The 16,447-nt window shown below is 43.3% G+C and overlaps 1 protein-coding gene across 1 annotated transcript in view; it reads left to right on the top strand.

Moving 5' to 3' along the window:
* The window catches only part of exoc4 (exocyst complex component 4), a 132,664-nt gene extending 116,699 nt beyond the window's left edge, over window positions 1-15,965 (top strand). The window contains exons 19-20 of the mRNA XM_069671506.1: window positions 132-291; window positions 13,896-15,965. Of these exons, the coding sequence (XP_069527607.1) occupies window positions 132-291; window positions 13,896-14,133 (398 nt within the window). The 3' untranslated portion in view covers window positions 14,134-15,965. The remainder of the gene's footprint in view (window positions 1-131; window positions 292-13,895) is intronic.
* The last annotated feature ends 482 nt before the right edge of the window (window positions 15,966-16,447 follow it).

Here is a 16,447-nt window from a genome sequence, read left to right as displayed (position 1 = left end):
GACCTTTGGTGAAGTATACACAGCAGAGTTTAAGTATATGAATGCCCCTCTTTCCTTTGATTCCTCCCTGTGATGATGTTACAATTTTTATTCCCTCTTTCTCCTGTCGTCTCTCTCTTTTCTCTCTCCAGGTCTGGGTCATCTCATCTCCTGTATCCTCATCAACGGGGCCCAGTACTTCAAGAGGATCAGCGAGTCTGGCATCAAGAAGATGTGCAGGAACATCTTCGTCCTCCAGCAGAACCTTACCAACATCACCATGTCCAGGGAGGCCGACCTCGACTTTGCCAGGTAAAAGAGCCCTTTATTCACTTTTTCACAGGGTTAGCCGAAGTTCTGATCACCTGGAGCCGCTTTTTGGACCAAAAACAATACACCTTCCACCTGTATGGGTTTGTAAAGGCTCACAACTTTGACTGAAGTAGCTGGAGTAAGATATTCTTGCAGTGTCTCTTAGTTTTCATGCCAAACCCTTCTTTAGAAATGCCTGTTTTTTCCCCTTGAGTTTTGCTGTTATCATGGTGATAAAGCCTCTGATATTACATGATAATAAGCCTATAAATATTAACACATATCCGTGCTTTGGCTTCTGTTCAATCACTCTAATTTTACACCTAACCAGTGTAAAATGTCTAAATTATACATCAATATAAAATCAAATGAGCTGTATTATGGGAGCACTTATTGGCTGATGATGTTTTTCAGCTTAACTGAGTTGATATCCGTCCAACCCACCTACACACCTGCACAGACACACACCGCACAATGTCCTCAACTTCAGACAGCAACTATGTCAACGCACGAGGCAGACAGATGGTCAAACAGATTGTCAACCACACTGTGCGTGTCGGCGTGCTCGCGCTTGTTGGTGTTTATTTCTTATTCATACATTGATATTTTGTGAGTCCACCTGCTGTTGCCCGGTGCTCTACAGGCCTGACAGGCATGGGGGAAATCAGCGCTCAGACATCTTTGTGGAAAAAGTAAGAAAAGGACGGAAGGGAGGGAGGGAGAGAAGAAGACAGAGAGAGAAGGGTGATTCAGAGTATTCATGTGGCTTGTGTCCTTGACAGGAGAGAGTGTGCGTGAGGAAGGGTGATGGGGAAAGATGGAGGGAGAAGGGAGGGCTTAGGGCGAGGAAAATTGAAAAACGAAGTGAAAGGAAGTTGCAGAAAAGATGTCTTTCACTGGGAGAGGCATTGATTGACTTGGAGAGGACAGCAAGGGAAGAAGATAGAATACAGCAAAGAGACGGGAATAAAAGTAGTAAAAGCACAGACGGAGAGAAAGGAAGAAATGAAGATGTAATATGGGAAAAACTCACATAGGTACCTTTTAATGTCTACCTTTTTCCCTCTTTATCTTGCGTATTATTACATTATTACACAGCTGTGTTAAGAACTTGATTCTGATTGGTTAATTATGTTATTCCAAGGTCTGTTATTTCTCGATAACAGACTGTTGCTATGAAGAACACACCGTTGCTAGGGATGCAGCTTTAATCGCACAATCCGGAGGACAAACTATAATCATATCAATCCGCTGAAAGACGTCCAGTAAATTTGACGTCGGTTTGTTTACAGAAGCGAAGAAAAGAGACAAAACAGCGGAGAGAAAGCAATAAAGGTTAATGAAGTAAACATTAGAGGGAACACAGTGCGGGATACGGAGGTGTTTAAAGACGCTGAATGTGAAAGAAAATGTCAACAGACTCTGGCAAACATCAATCAGGTGCTGTGGTCCCATTCAACTTTTCTTATTTCACCGTCACTGGAAATGTTTCCAGTTAATGTGAGTAAAAACAGCTACACTAGCTCATTTTAAGAAGGCTACAGAGTTAACTGTTGCTATGGACACAGCTCTCACTGTAAGTGTAACAGACTATTTTTAAACGGAAGACAGAAAGATAATCATTTTTATATTAAAAAAATCATTTCCAAATCAGTGTTCATTTTTCTGACAAGTTTAGTTTTAATTAGTTTTTTGATGCTGTCAAAAGGATGATTGACAGCTCTGTTGACAAATACAACTCCTGCAGCCAATCTGTTCTGGATTAGCAGAGTAGAGGAGGAACAGTGAGAGGAAACGTAACTAAAACAATCACTACAGTCATTGAAGTTTACATATCTAAGGAATTATAGCCTCAGACCAACACAAGAAGCTGTTCTGCTGTTAAACACGCCGATGTGCGGGATGTTTACGGGTTTTTTTTCAGTAATGTAAGTATGTGTTTTGGTTAGCGGAAGTGGCTACAGAAGCTCCACGCGCCGATCTCAACTGCGCAACTCTGGCTCCAAATGACGTCACCATCGCAAGATGGCAGCGCCCGTCACAGGGCTGTTTTGGCATCAATTTTGTACAATGAGAGCAGATGGAGACACGTTGTCCATCTTTATATACAGCCATAGGTTGGCACCATAAAGGTCTGCTAAGAAAAACAGCAGTCAAGTTTTGAGAGTGATTTTTGCTCCCTCTGTTTTTTTGGCAGCATCTCAACTATCTATTGCAGCACACCTTTCCTAACCTTCTCAGTCTTAACACATGCTGTGTGTTTACCCATGTTGTCATGTCGTGTTGTCGGGTTAATTAGCTTCTTTTCACGGCTCCTGGATTCATTATGAGTGTGTCCTGTGTTTAAATGAATGGGCGTCTGTGGGCTGCAGTCTGTGTTTGGACATTTGTAATATGCCGCTTTTGCAAGCCAAGTTTCCGTCCGTGAAAAAAAACACCGAGAAGTAAACTGAAATGACCTGAACTGTAGTGGATGCAGAGGACCATTGATTAGCATGTTATTTCTACCCTCTGTCTACTCTGATTATGGAGAAATGCCGGTGATGGCTTCTCTGTCTTTCCTCCCGTTCACCCGCTCTCTCTGATTACGAGGCGTGGGTCGGTGTGGAGGTGTTGATTGGGAATTGCGGAGCGCATTGTTTACAAATTCATGGCTTTTTGGATTGGCCAGCCTCCGGCTCCATGACACACCAACTCTCGCAAACACACACGCTCACACACACACACAAACGCCCACACATGCGGCCGCGCAGACAGAACCCAATCAGCCCTTTTTGAAATCAACATTTTTATGTTCAGGGCATGAATATTTTTGATATTAAACATAGAATTTTGCTGTCAAGATTTTGATAAACAACCCTCAGCCACTAGAATCAGCACTTAAAGAAGCAGTCTGAGTAAAAGGGACTAAAAGCTGACTATTCATTAGTGTTTCATTCCCACCTGTAGAGAAAGCAGAGTGAAATAAGGAAAGGAAATGATCCCAGCAGGATGTCTGCTTTGGAGGGAGCCTGCAGATGCTTGCCTGTTTACCCATGTGTTTCTATGGTACCATGTGTGTGCGTGCATGTTTTTCTGAATCTGTGTGCTTGTATGGGAAAGAGAGAGCGGAGAGGGACCCGGACAAGGGCACGGTAATAACAATTGATCTGAGTTAAAACTAAGGAGAGGCCCGGTAGCCAGCACTGCAGAACTTATGAACACATGCACTCTCTCTCTCTCACGCACACACACACTCTCTCTCCCTCTGTCTTAGATGAGGAAGAAGGATGTGCAAACAGTGCCACCTTGTGTCTGACTCCATGCTTCTGTACAGTATTACACAGTGAAAACCTACAGTATGTTAATTGTCAAGTTTGCACAGGGTGTTAAAATGCAATTATATGTGTGTGTGTGTGAGCATGTGTGTGTGTATGACAAGGTCCTATGGCGCTCTCATGTCTCTCAGTCAGAAGTTTGGCACCGATATCAGCCTGTGGGTCAAGGTCAAACACACACTCGCACTTAAACACTCACACACAAGTCGACGCGCGCAGACCATCTGCTCAGAAACAGTTCAGTGGCTCGGTCTTATTCTGCAGAGCTGTGTGTCAGTGCAATGTCACATCTGTGTGTGTGTGTGTATTGACAGCACTCTCAACCTCCATTGATCACCCCTCAGTCTCCCGTGTGTCCACCTCTCTCCGTGTCTCCCTCCCTATATTTGTTGATTTCTGGTTTCTTGACAGAAGCAGAGATACGATAAAGGTGATGTTCGTGAGGCTTTTATCTTGAAAAGCAGCAGAAGGCACGATAGTTCCCAAGAAAACAAAGCAACAAAACTTAGCAACAGTCGGTTACAGTCTATCAGACTTATTTTTTAGTAGATTCAGATCAGATTTAGTTGCCTTGAATAAAGATGAATCAAATTAGGGCTGCAATTTTCTTGTTTTCATGACTTATCTACAGGAAAAAAGTTTGTCTGATGAAAGCTGAGCTGCTGAGGCTGTGTGTCACCTGCCTGTAAACTGTAAACAAGCACGCAACGCTGCCGCCGCCACAGATGATGTTAGCAGGATGATCGAGGCGGACTTTAACTCTGTTACGTGAGGTGGCTTTTCAGTGTGTGTGTGCGTGTACCTCGTCCCGGTGCTGGTTAACGCTGTGGCTACATAAATGGACAGTTCACGGAGCAGACGTGCCGCGGAGTGTTTTCTTGTAGCGGCTACACCTGCAGCGCTCACACGGCGTGAGGTCGTGTGTGCCGACAGGAAGTAGGAGACATCGTTTCATAAAGTTAGTGTCACGGGGCTGTCATTTGAACACAGTTAGAAATGGTTGATGAATTACACAACAGCAGCCCACAAGTCTATTTGTATTTATTTTAGAAGGAAACACCGGATTTGTTTGCGTGGCTACATTAGAAGACACCTGAAACTCTACATGTGTCAGTTGTGCAGCTATTTGCACCTTCTCGTTCAGCGCTTCAGATCATGTTAGACTCACTGGCTTACTGTTATAAAGCTAAAGACTTACTACTAGAACTACTTAAAGTCTAGGTCATCCACTGGTTGCAATGGGATCTATAGAAAAAATATGCAAAACTGCATTCAAATACACATGTTGATTCTCTTCTGGGGCGGGAGACAGTAAACACAGATATGTTTTGCACAACAACCTGTGTGCACAAGAATGCCCTTTAAGACATAAATAAAGTGTCCCTGTTTGTCTGTGTAAATCTTGTACCATGTCTGCCACAGGAGCATTTAGCTTGGTTTTCCAGACACCCAGAGACATAACAAACTCATAACACGCACTAACACAAACACACATGCGGCGGCGCTCGGCGCTGCCCGCTGACCCGTGTAGGCAGGTTGCAGGGCTGTCATAACACCCTTAGCTAACTCGCGGGCCCCTTTAGCTTGTAGCTAGGCTAAACACCCATCTGACAGGCTCGCTGTAGAGACGCCCCAGAGTTCAGACCATCGCACGCACCTGTCTGCTGCTGGAAATTACCCACCGTGTGCAGGTGTACATGTGTGAATTGTACAAGAAGCTTGTGTACTGCGTATTGTCCCCGTGTGCACCCCCCCAGCCTCTGCATTTCTCAAAGATCCTGTGTGTGCGCATCTGCAAGTAAACTGTGTGTGCGTGTGCGTGTGTGTGTGTGGAGGTGACAGGCTGGTGTGTCTGCAGAGAATGTGGTAATAAGTACAGTTGACGGCCGTGTCAGGAGGTAGTGGGAGTCAACAGATAAAACTGTTTGTATTTAGGCCTGGCTTCAGTACGCTGTCACTTCGCTCGGCTTCTGTCTCCCTTCCTGTCACCTTGTGTCTCTCTCTTTATCTCTCTCTTCCTCCCCTCTCAGTCCTTTTTTCTCCAATTTTCTCTTCCTATCTGTTTTTTTTCTCTCTGCCACAGTCCAACCACCTGCACTGCCTCTGCTGAATTATTCTTCTCTTCTTCCTCCGGCCCCTCCCTTCCCCTGCTCCTGTTTTCCGAGTGTGCATGCGCAAGATGCAGTATGATGAGACTGGTCTTTGCTGATGAAGCCTGTCTATTCATGCTGTCTGTGTGTGTGTGTGCATCTCACAGCATGATGACGCTGGTCTTTGCTGATGAAGCCAGTGAGGGTGTGTGCATGTGTGTGGTTGTATCTGTGTGTTTGTTGTGCTTGGCACAGCATGATAGGGCTGGTCTTTGCTGATGAAGCTTTAGTCTCAGTGTCTCTGCAGACCTTTCCTCATTAGCAGAGGAGAGACAATTGCACTGCTAGGGAGGGGGGAAGAGGAGGGAGGGTACATGAGACGGATTAAAAATGTCATGTTTGTGAAGGTACGTCTTTTCAACACATTAGAAATGAGACAACACAAAGAGCACTGATGCTGCAGGTAACGCAGGTTTCTAGATGCACAACAGACAGAAATTATGAGCAGTGATGGAAAGTTTTGCAACTTTAAAAAGCTGAAAATGTAAGAAGTAAAACAGACAGTAGAAAAACTACTTGGCTCAAAGCTCTTCGTGGAAAGGGGACAGTGCTCCCCACAGGTCTGAAATATACTTGTGGTGGTAGCCGGCGGAAAGGTCCGGCATTACCTGTCGGCACAAAAATGGTCTACATGGTCCGTGCTTGGAAAACATCCACCATTTGCGGGGCTTCAACGCAATACACGCGTGTTCGTCTCTCTCTTTGCAGAGCATGTGCGACTTTCAGTAGGTGAAACCTCCCCGCGATATCAGAACGAACAGGTAGGGGAGGGGCTAGAGCGAGGAGAGATTGCCCAGTGCAGCTATTGAGACGATTGCGGATGACGTCGTTCTCTCGGATGGATAAAAAAAAGGCTTAAATGGGTTGCCAAATATAATTTGCTGGCTGTTAATATAGCCTGTGTGTGGGAAACCCTGGAGTAGGCAAGCTGTCCCTCAACTGGATGCCTCATCACAATGGCTGTCATGGGAAAAACAATTCACTTTTTTTTTTACTTACTTGTCACAAACACCCAAAGAATAAGATACTATATATGTTCCTCTTCATCCTATCCCAGCCTGACATGGCATGAGTAGTAGGACAGAAAACAGTGTTTCTACGACTCTTAGCTGTTGAAGTCTGTTCTCCTTCCTTTCCTGCTGACTATCTACATGTTCTGTAAAGAAGTATTTATTAGTAGACAGTGTCGCATGTGTGATTTGTAATGGGGTTGGGTGAGGTTGGGGTTGCAGGGTGGGGGGTTTAGGAGCGGTACGAGGGGTTGCTGACCGGAGCTACACTGCCGATGATATGAGGGTATGGTGGAGGGAGGGGCTGAGGAGCTTGTTGTCTGTTGTCTTTCTGGCTGGGCCCAATAATGGCAGACCCCCAACCGTTAGGAGGGGGTCCCATCCTATGTCGAGTGCAGCAGACCCAGGGGAGGGACATATTGTTGTTTTTCAGTTTTCAGACGACTGAAGATGCATAAAACAGCAACTTTATCGCAGGTCATAAATGCCACTTGTTTACCAGAACGGCTTTTTATGATTACAAAGGCGCCTATTAAGAAACGCAGAGCTTAATGACGACACCTGTGTCATTTGATCGGCTGTGCTGACATTTAAAATGAGTGATCACATAAAGGGTTAGCAAAGAATCTGGATGTACTGGTTTAAAGGCTTTAAGAAAGTTATTTAAAAGCCTTCTTGGTGCTTGTCGGGCTAGTATCTGTTACCGCAGCAACAAGTCTTGGTTGCAGCTGATGGAGAGGCCCCGCATCCTCCTCCTGCTTCCTCACCTCATCTCCCCCCCACCAACTAATGTGTTGTTCCAAACACGCTGACAGAGGCAGCCCTTAATGGCCTTAATATTGTACATGCTGGAAATGAGGGGGAATGAATTGTGCTGATTCCTGTCTTTCCTTCACTCGTCTTTGTCTCCTTCTTCTCTCTCTCTCTCTCTCCCTCTCAAACCATTGACATACATATCAGTCTGTCCTACGCAGCATCCACGCGTCATAAATTTACTTAATATTCTTTGTATGCGGGGAAAGGGGGGGGGGGTGCTAATTAAAATTTAATAGAAAGCACACCATGGAGGCATAGCGATGCACAGAAACACGAGCTGATTACTAAAACGGCGCTCTTATGGATGGGACTTCTGGTGGGAGCAGGTGGGTATTTTTAAAATGAGTGTGTGTGTGTGGAGAGAGAGGGAGGGAGTCAGCGGGCGATAAGGAGAGAAAGACTTAAAGGAAGGCGGCAATCAAAACAACAATTCACTTTGTTTTTGCAGGGGAAAAACGAATGCTGGTTTCATTAACTAGCTCTATCTTTAATGGATGAAAAGAGGTGTTTGTGTGTTAGCGCGCACGCGCGTGTCACTGGGGGTTCTTTCTCCAAGGTGGGGTGCCGAGAGATTTTAATCTTATTAACAGCCCTTACCCTGTTTGGCAAATGGCTTTCCAACTGCTTGGGTAATGAACTGTTTGAAAGTGTTTTCAGCACACGCTAACATACATCACTCAGACACACACACACACACAAAAACACGGCTACCACTTTCTCTTTCTGAGCCAGCCCCCTCCCCTTTGTACTGAACACAGGCCAGATTGCCAGCTGTCTTCACGACTCACACACACACAGTAGAACCAGATGACAGTCTAGCACACAGTGTTTCTGTTTAGACTACAGAGAGAACCGCTCAGTGGATTTAGTACCCCATCACCAGGCTGAAACGAGCATCAGTAGAGCTGCTTTTAACAAATCCTGCGCCGTATTTTCCCTAAATGCATCACTACCAAGTGAGTTATAGTTGCTATTATACTGTAGTTAAGCCCTGTTTTATAGCCCTGATGAGATATTTTTTACGTCCACTCTCCGGCTGCTGCATCAACAGATGGATTCCGAAAGCTTTTCGGTGACAATTTTATCCGACTAAAAGTTTTTTCGACTGTAAAAAAAAAACCTCCCAAACAGGTTTTTGTGCCTGTCAAAGTGATCTGAGTTATAATTTCAGTTTGCAGCTGGGATTTTTTTTGTTTCCCACTGTGCGCATAACTTAAAGAGTCCACCAGACGGCTTTTCTTAATTGAAAGAGGGAGCCTCGCCTACACACATTCAACAGCAAGTACTCGGAGATAATTCCTACTGGGAACTTTTTTTAAGGTTTAAAACGTCCATCCATCATCATTTATACACAATACTGCTCCCACTGCGCGACAGGCAAATTAATGCACCTTGGACAGAACGCCCATCTATCACAGCGCTGACACTTAAAGACAGACACGCTCACATTCGCACCGATTTAGACTCTTCAATCAATGCATGTGTTTGGACCCACGTACTATAGCAACTTATAATACACCTACTGCATAAATACTTGCAATCATTTTGCCACGTTAGAGAGTCGGAATGAGTCAGTCTCAGGAAGTCTCATGCTGTTCCTTTTCCTGTTTACTCCTCAAAATCAACATACTTTCTATGCTAATCAGTCAGAGGTGGAAGTCACGAATTACAAGTAGTCATGCTACTGTAGTTGAGTTGCTATTTTGTGTACTTGTACTTTTTGGAGTGTTTTTCAAAGTCAGTAACTTTTACTTAAGTTTGTTTTAATTGTAGTATCATGCATCGCGTCAAAACAGCGTTGTCGGTTGATTTTCACTGAGTCCAAAGCGAAGGAGGAGAGCTGGGCTGCAGCTACCCGGGCCCGACGCATAACATGAGTGAACCATGAATGGGACAGAAGAGAGTTCGGAGGAAACACCACCTGTGACACAGACTGAAGGAAGTTGTTTTGTTAGATCACTCTCTTCAAAGCCACCAGACTCCATTAACAAAAACAGTCATTTTACCTCGCAGAACACAGGACTTGCTGATCTACCGCTGCCTTGTTACACGTGTTCGTTTGGACCTACCCGTCACCACACTCCATTGACAAAACAGTAATTTTACACAAACACAAACAAACTAACCGATCGAGGCAGCGGTAGACCGTCAGCAACTCCCGTGTTCTGCGAGGTGAAATGTCAAAGGAGTCTGGTGGCTATGTAGAGCGCTATTACCTGCTGTTCTAAATCATGTAAACACAGGGCCCAGGTTTGAAAATAATATAGTTAATAATAATAATAAGTTTCATTTTATTTCATTTGCATAGGATGCACATGTAAGGTAACCATGGCAACATTAGTTTATTCTAAAAGTCAGTGGGGTGGGAAAGTAACTTTTACTTTGAGTACTTTTTAAGTGAGCTACTTTTTACTTTTACTTGAGCACAATTACATTTAAGTAACTGAACTTCTACCTGAGTATAATATTTCAGTACTCTTTACACCTCTGGTTCTGACCCACATACTATAGTAACAACTTATAATACACATACTGCATAAATATTTGCAACATTTTTGCCACTTTGGGGAGTTAGAATGAGTCAGTCTCAGGAAGTCTGGTGCCGTTCCTTCGCCTGTTTATTCCTCAAAATCAACAGTTTCCTTTGTATGTTAATCTGTTTCCCATTGAGAGCCCAGGATGCAGAGTCTTCTGTTCAAAGCTTCTTACCTCAAACAAAATACAATCTTTCCACTGGTTTAAAGAGCTTTTCTTATTACAATATACTGTACAATAAAGCAATTTGCCTCAAGCACGCAGGTAATCGCTGAAAATAACTTGGTAATGCTTTAGAGCTGGTAGGTAAATGTGTGTTTAACTGTGCAGAGACAAACAGATCCAAAACAGACCCATCGGAAGGCGCTAACATTTCGACACAGAAACAAACACACCGCACATTTCATTGTAATATAAAATCACAAGTGGGACCCAGCTTCTCTTGCCTTTCTTCTGTCTTGCCCCCAGGTTAAGGATTGAACCATGTGACCCTCATCAATATTGACAAGCTTTTTCATGAAATGAGCTCAGGGATGGAAAAATGAACAAGGCCTTGGAGAGAAATTGAGAGCAGGCTGGAGAGTGAGACGGAATGCAAATGCTTGGATGGCCAAGGGCATTACTTGTAAGAGGAAGGCCAAAAAAACAGATATTATGCACATCTATTCCTCACTCATCTCTTCAGTCATCACTCTTTTTGTATCTCTCCAATTCCTTCTCGCTCATTGTGCCCCTCCATTACTCTTTCGAGGTCTTTTTCTGCTGTTGAATCTCCACAATGACAGCACATAAAACACCTTGGAACAGAAGCTCCCCGAGTGCTCATTAACGCCTCGTTAGCATTGAAAACGATCATTTCAAGAAGAGAATGGGTCGTGGATGGGCGGAGGAGCTAAACACACAAGATAAAAATATCTTTTCTAAGCAGAATGTCTTTTTACTGCGACATCACTTCAGATTTTAATCCATTTACTTTCATTTCCTCTGGGACAAGAGAGAGCTTAACCCTCCTTCGCCCGAGGCTTTGATGGACAAAATAACAAACCACTCTTTTAATCTCTGCCGTCAAACAAAAGATATATTTGAAAACAGGTGGACCTTACCTTCTTTTTCTTCTCTTCAACAAGCCCTCCAAGGGTTTTCTCCAGCCTAACTACAATTATCTCTCTTCACTGAAGGGTCGCACTCACAAAGAAGGAGCTGCTACTGTTGAGTGACAGACATGTGCGTTTGGACAAGGTGGCCAGTTCATGCTAGTTGAGGACACTGCATAAGAAACAATGCCTTCAATATCACACACAAGTGAAGGGAAAGAGACAGGGAAAGACTGTAATGCAAAAATAGTCAGAAATGTAGTTACCGTTATTAGATAGGACAGCTGACATAAGACAGGAAGTGTGGGGGGTAGAGAGTGGGGGATGACATGCACCAAAAATCGGCAGACAGGGAGTCGAACCTGCGATCCGTGCCTCAAGGACTGTAGCCTCTATACATGGGGCACCTGCTCTACCAACTGACGTTAACCAATGTCTTTGCTAGCTTGAGGTGAAATTACAAGTAAACTATATTACACATAATTTTAACATAACTTAAAAAGCTTACACCCTCAAAAAGGTTCTTTAAGTGCTCGATATTAAAACGTTTCTCTTCTAGGTTCTTTAGTATCCAACCTTTTTCTTCCACAACCTCATGCCCTCTTGCTCAAAATGTATCTTCAACCTTTCTATGGAAGTGAAACATGCTACAACATAATACATAAATTAATGTATCTTTATGGGATCATACATTTAACCTGGTCTTCTTTAACTCACATTTTCTTTACATCAAAGCCAGCCTTCATCCAGACATCAGTGTTTGTTTAAGCATCTGGTGGTTTCCATTATTTAATTTTTTTGGGCTAATTCTTTTTTGGGCCATTTTGCCTTCATTAGATAGGACAGCTGACGAGAGATAGGAAATATGGGGAGAACAAAGTGGGGAATGACATGCAGCATGGGGCAGAGGGCAGGAGTCGAGGACTAAGGCCTCTGTATATGGAGCGCATGCTCTACCGGCTGAGCTAAACCAGCACCCCCAGTGGTTTCCATTTACTTTCATGCAATATGAACATCAATAAACTGAATTGACACCACACACAATATAATACTGACAAACATTATCAGGCTTGATCTTCATGGTAAAGAATACTGAAGGAAGTTCCAAGACTTGTTGCTAGATTTTGTATCCTGTAGAAATCAGTGGAAATCAATGGAAGCTTTGGACTGACATACATAAAAAAAATCTAATAATCTCTATAGGATGCATTCAAAAACAGGTTGGGAATGTAATTAAAAGCACAGTGAACACAAACACTGAAATGTCCCTTAAAGTGCTGCCCAAATACTTAAAGAGGGGGTATTATGCTGTTTCACATTTTAAGACATATATATAATGTTACAATGTTGGATGTCCAGACTAAACATGGGTGAAGTTTCAAATCTGTAGGTAAAAGTATGTTGGAGTAATCCCCAGGCTTCTCAGCTCAGTCTGCAGGCTGCTAGAACGCCAGGTTTCACACCGTTTTTTCTACACGCTGCATTTTGTGATGTCACAACGCATCAGAAGAAAGCGGGCGTGTAGGGGCGGGGTTTCTTAAAGGGACATAGCAGACTGAGTCGTTCCATGCAGAGGCTGTATGAGGGCCTGCACAGAGCACCAGTGTGAGAAAAATTAGTTTTATTAACTGTAAAATATACTAAGCTACTCCACAGGTATCAGAGTGAAATATGAAGCTTGAAAATAGCCCACCTTTAAAGGTCATAGTGTTTATGTTATTTAATATTTTTCAACAACCTGTGTCCTTCTTCCTCCGACTTTATCTACAACCACCGTAAAAAAGTGCATCATTTAGTGTCTTTTTGGAGTAAAGGGTTTGTCCCATAGCCAAGGGCAGGCTGTTAAAATCCATTCTAGTGTTGGCCTGCATTTTGCTGTTAACACAATCCCTCAAACACACACACACACAAAACTCTATTCTCCAAGGTATTTGACCTGTTTTGCCCCCGAGCAAAGAAAAATTGTCTGTCCTGCATCCCAACGCTCCCCTGAGCAGTGCCTTACCTCCAGCAGTGTAAATCGTATTAGTTACCCTCCTACTAGAATGCATATTCATAACCGAATAGTGTCTACTACTGTGATTTGGCTCTAATGAGTGTTGCATCCTGTGCTCAAACACACAGGAGTTCTACCTGTAAATATTCAGTGAAAGCAACAACAATGTGAATTTGACCTTTATGATGTTTTAGACACAAGTTGAATGTATGTTATACATTTATGCTCACTCCCCCATTGTGTTCCTTCTTTGTCAGCATGTACTTCATGGTCTTTTTCAATCATCCCGTTGTGGCACGAGGTCCCCGATTAAAGAGCTATTAATTCTACGCACACCTCCTTCCTGTTTTGGCTCTGTCAACAGTGTTTCATTAAAGCGGTCTTAGTAGTTTGCAGCAGCTGAATGTTTTCCCTCTACCGCCAGCTCCCGGTGGCGGCGGGGTGAGGTCCTTGAAGTCCTTTTTAAGGAAATTGGGCTTGACAGCAACATCAGTTACTTTGGCTTTTTTGTTGTTGTTGCTCCTTTTGATTCCACGGTGGAATTATGCAAAACAGAGGAAAATGAAGCGTTATTAACTTTCCTTTTATTCCCCCCCCCTGCTTCCTGTTACTGTTTCTTTCTGCTTTTCTTCATCCGTAACCTCCTGTCTTTTTTTCTCCCTCTCTCTCCCCGTCTCTGCTTTCAGGCAGTACTACGAGATGCTGTACAACACCGCAGACGAGCTGCTCAACCTGGTGGTGGACCAGGGCGTTCGCTACACGGAGCTGGAGTACATCAACGCCCTGTCTTTGCTCCATCGCAGCCAGACGGGCGTGGGAGACCTGAGCACCCAAAACATCCGGCTGCAGAGGCTGAAGGAGATTATCTGTGAGCAGGCGGCCATTAAACAGGCCACCAAGGACAAGAAGATCACTACAGTGTAATAATAAAACAGGACGTGCAGGTGTGTTTTCTAGTCGAGACACCTCAATCCTACAAGTTCTTTCTTTAAATTCTTCTTGCAGGGATATGTAAAGCAAAGAAAATGGGTCATGTGTGCAAGAGTAAGGAATGATGGAGCTAAAATAGGAGATATTTAAGAACTGGGTTAGAACATAGAGGCTTTCTCTAGACCTAGATCATAATATGTGTGATGGAAAGTGTGTCTTCTCCATTTCATTTTGCTTATCTGACGAAATGAATTGCAGTTAAGGGTCGACATAGATATACTTTATTCTAACTCTGGGCTTGTAGATCATATAAATATATATATAAGCCCAAGCAGCACTGACTCACTCTAATTGGGAGGCGAGGCGGCAACTTACACAACTGCAAACTCTGCGAGTCGACTTTGCTATAAATCTATGTCAGAAGGTAGCCTATATTGTCAATTTACACTTTTTAAAAGACGCAAAAAAATGCCGCATTCGAGCGACTCCAGAGGTCCCCAGCTCGCCACGACTCCAGCTCCAGATAAAAGGCTATTGTTTTGGACACTCCAACCAAACTTGGGCCCCATCTCATCTCATTTTCCTATTAGATCTAAACTGCTGCTCTCAATTACACCTCTATCTCTCCTCTCCTGGCAGCCCCATGGGCCCACTGATTCTGTCTGCAATAACAGATGCCAGATTAGACTGTCTGAATGAGGCCACATCTTCCGCCTGCTGCCAATTTGGGTTGGTCCCTAAAGATTACCCACGCTGAGAATTGTATCATATCTACGCCTGTTAAAAATCTGTTTATCTGTCTTTTTTTTCTCTTATAGCTTGTGCCGTAAACTCGGGCGGAGAGTGTGGAAAGTTGTGAGTTGTTTTTTACAAATTGGACAAAGAGGCATAAGTAATAAAGATATTCATGCTGGTTCAGTTTCACCCTGCTGTCAAACAGGCATGTGGTATTTCTAAAGTCCATCACAACACAGTTGCAGGGTATGTGAGAAGAAATCTGCATGGGAATACATTTCATAAATCATACTAGCTCTATAAACAATGCAGTTTTTATTTTGTCGTCTCCACTTCACGCGCTCAAGTCTTCAAAAGTGAACTAAACATGAGACGATCACAAACCGCTCCCCTCTCTGTTTTTAGTTCATTAACTTGAAAGAGAAGTACTTAACGAGAGGTGGAGAGAGGGGAACGGGAGCCTTGTCAATACAGCGGGCTCGGCGCTGGTCTCCCTGAAGCCCACAGAGCAATCCATCATAATGACACATAGGCTGGGATCGATGGGAAAACAACCGTGCAGCCGCTGAGGGGTTTGCCTAACACTCTGAAACGTACACTTGGTGTAAAATCTCAAATCTGCTCGTTCAGCTGTTCACTTCAGAGCTACTTTTGTAATGCTATGCGTGGGAAACTTTAATGCAATGTTAACTGGCTGTGTTATGTCACCAGTGATACTATTATACAATTACGACACTGCACACAGAACCCATAGAAGTCCAGGAGGCTGAATTATGGTGCATACCCCATATATCTAAATGCAATCCACTCCTGCTGTCCAAGCTTCTTATCCTGTTATCCAGAAATTAAATATCTAAAATGTAATAAAGATTTTTTTTTTTTGTACTTGGAGGCATAACATTGCTCATCTGCTTTTTATTTCATGCTCCTTTTTCTTAGCAATGGACCTTTCTTTTTCACATCAAGTGAACAAGTTGAACAAGTTTAAACATCCTACTTGCTCTGAAATGTTTGTCTTCTCCAAATTAAGTACCCTTGAATTGTCAATGCATACACTAATACACAGATAAAAATAAATCCTTCAAATTCCAGTCTTGTTTTGTGTATTTTATGGCGGTTTTCCTTGTGTTGTTGCATAACAAGTCATATTTTCCATTTGGGGAAATGCATGTAATGACACCTCTTCCACAGCACAGCCCGTCACTGTTTTGATGCACCCGAGTGCCTCATATCTTATGATGGAGACGGATCCAAAACCAACACGAGAGGATTTACTTCACCTGACAGGTGTGATGTGACATGGTTTGAAGCATGAAGTGCAACAGTGTGGCATACTGGAATTTGGAAAGTAAACACAGACAACATACCAACTTAAGGCTTCTGTTGTGGATTATTCCATGTCTTTGGGGCAAGATGCAATATTTACACTGGGTTATTAGCACAACTGTGTCTTGTGTCATGGAGTTCTAACTTCAAAATAAAAGGTAACAAGTTCATTTTTATGTGAACATTTTGATGGACTTTAATTGCTCTATTAATTGTCAAGCCTACCTAAATAAAGGTTATTAACATT

Source organism: Semicossyphus pulcher, unplaced genomic scaffold (assembly GCF_022749685.1).
Source record: "Semicossyphus pulcher isolate SPU_LCO1_2020_fin unplaced genomic scaffold, fSemPul1.0.p SCAF_20, whole genome shotgun sequence".
NCBI classification, from domain to species: Eukaryota; Metazoa; Chordata; class Actinopteri; order Labriformes; family Labridae; genus Semicossyphus; species Semicossyphus pulcher.
Note: the sequence above shows the minus strand (reverse complement) of the source record. Positions and strands in the feature narration are given on the sequence as shown.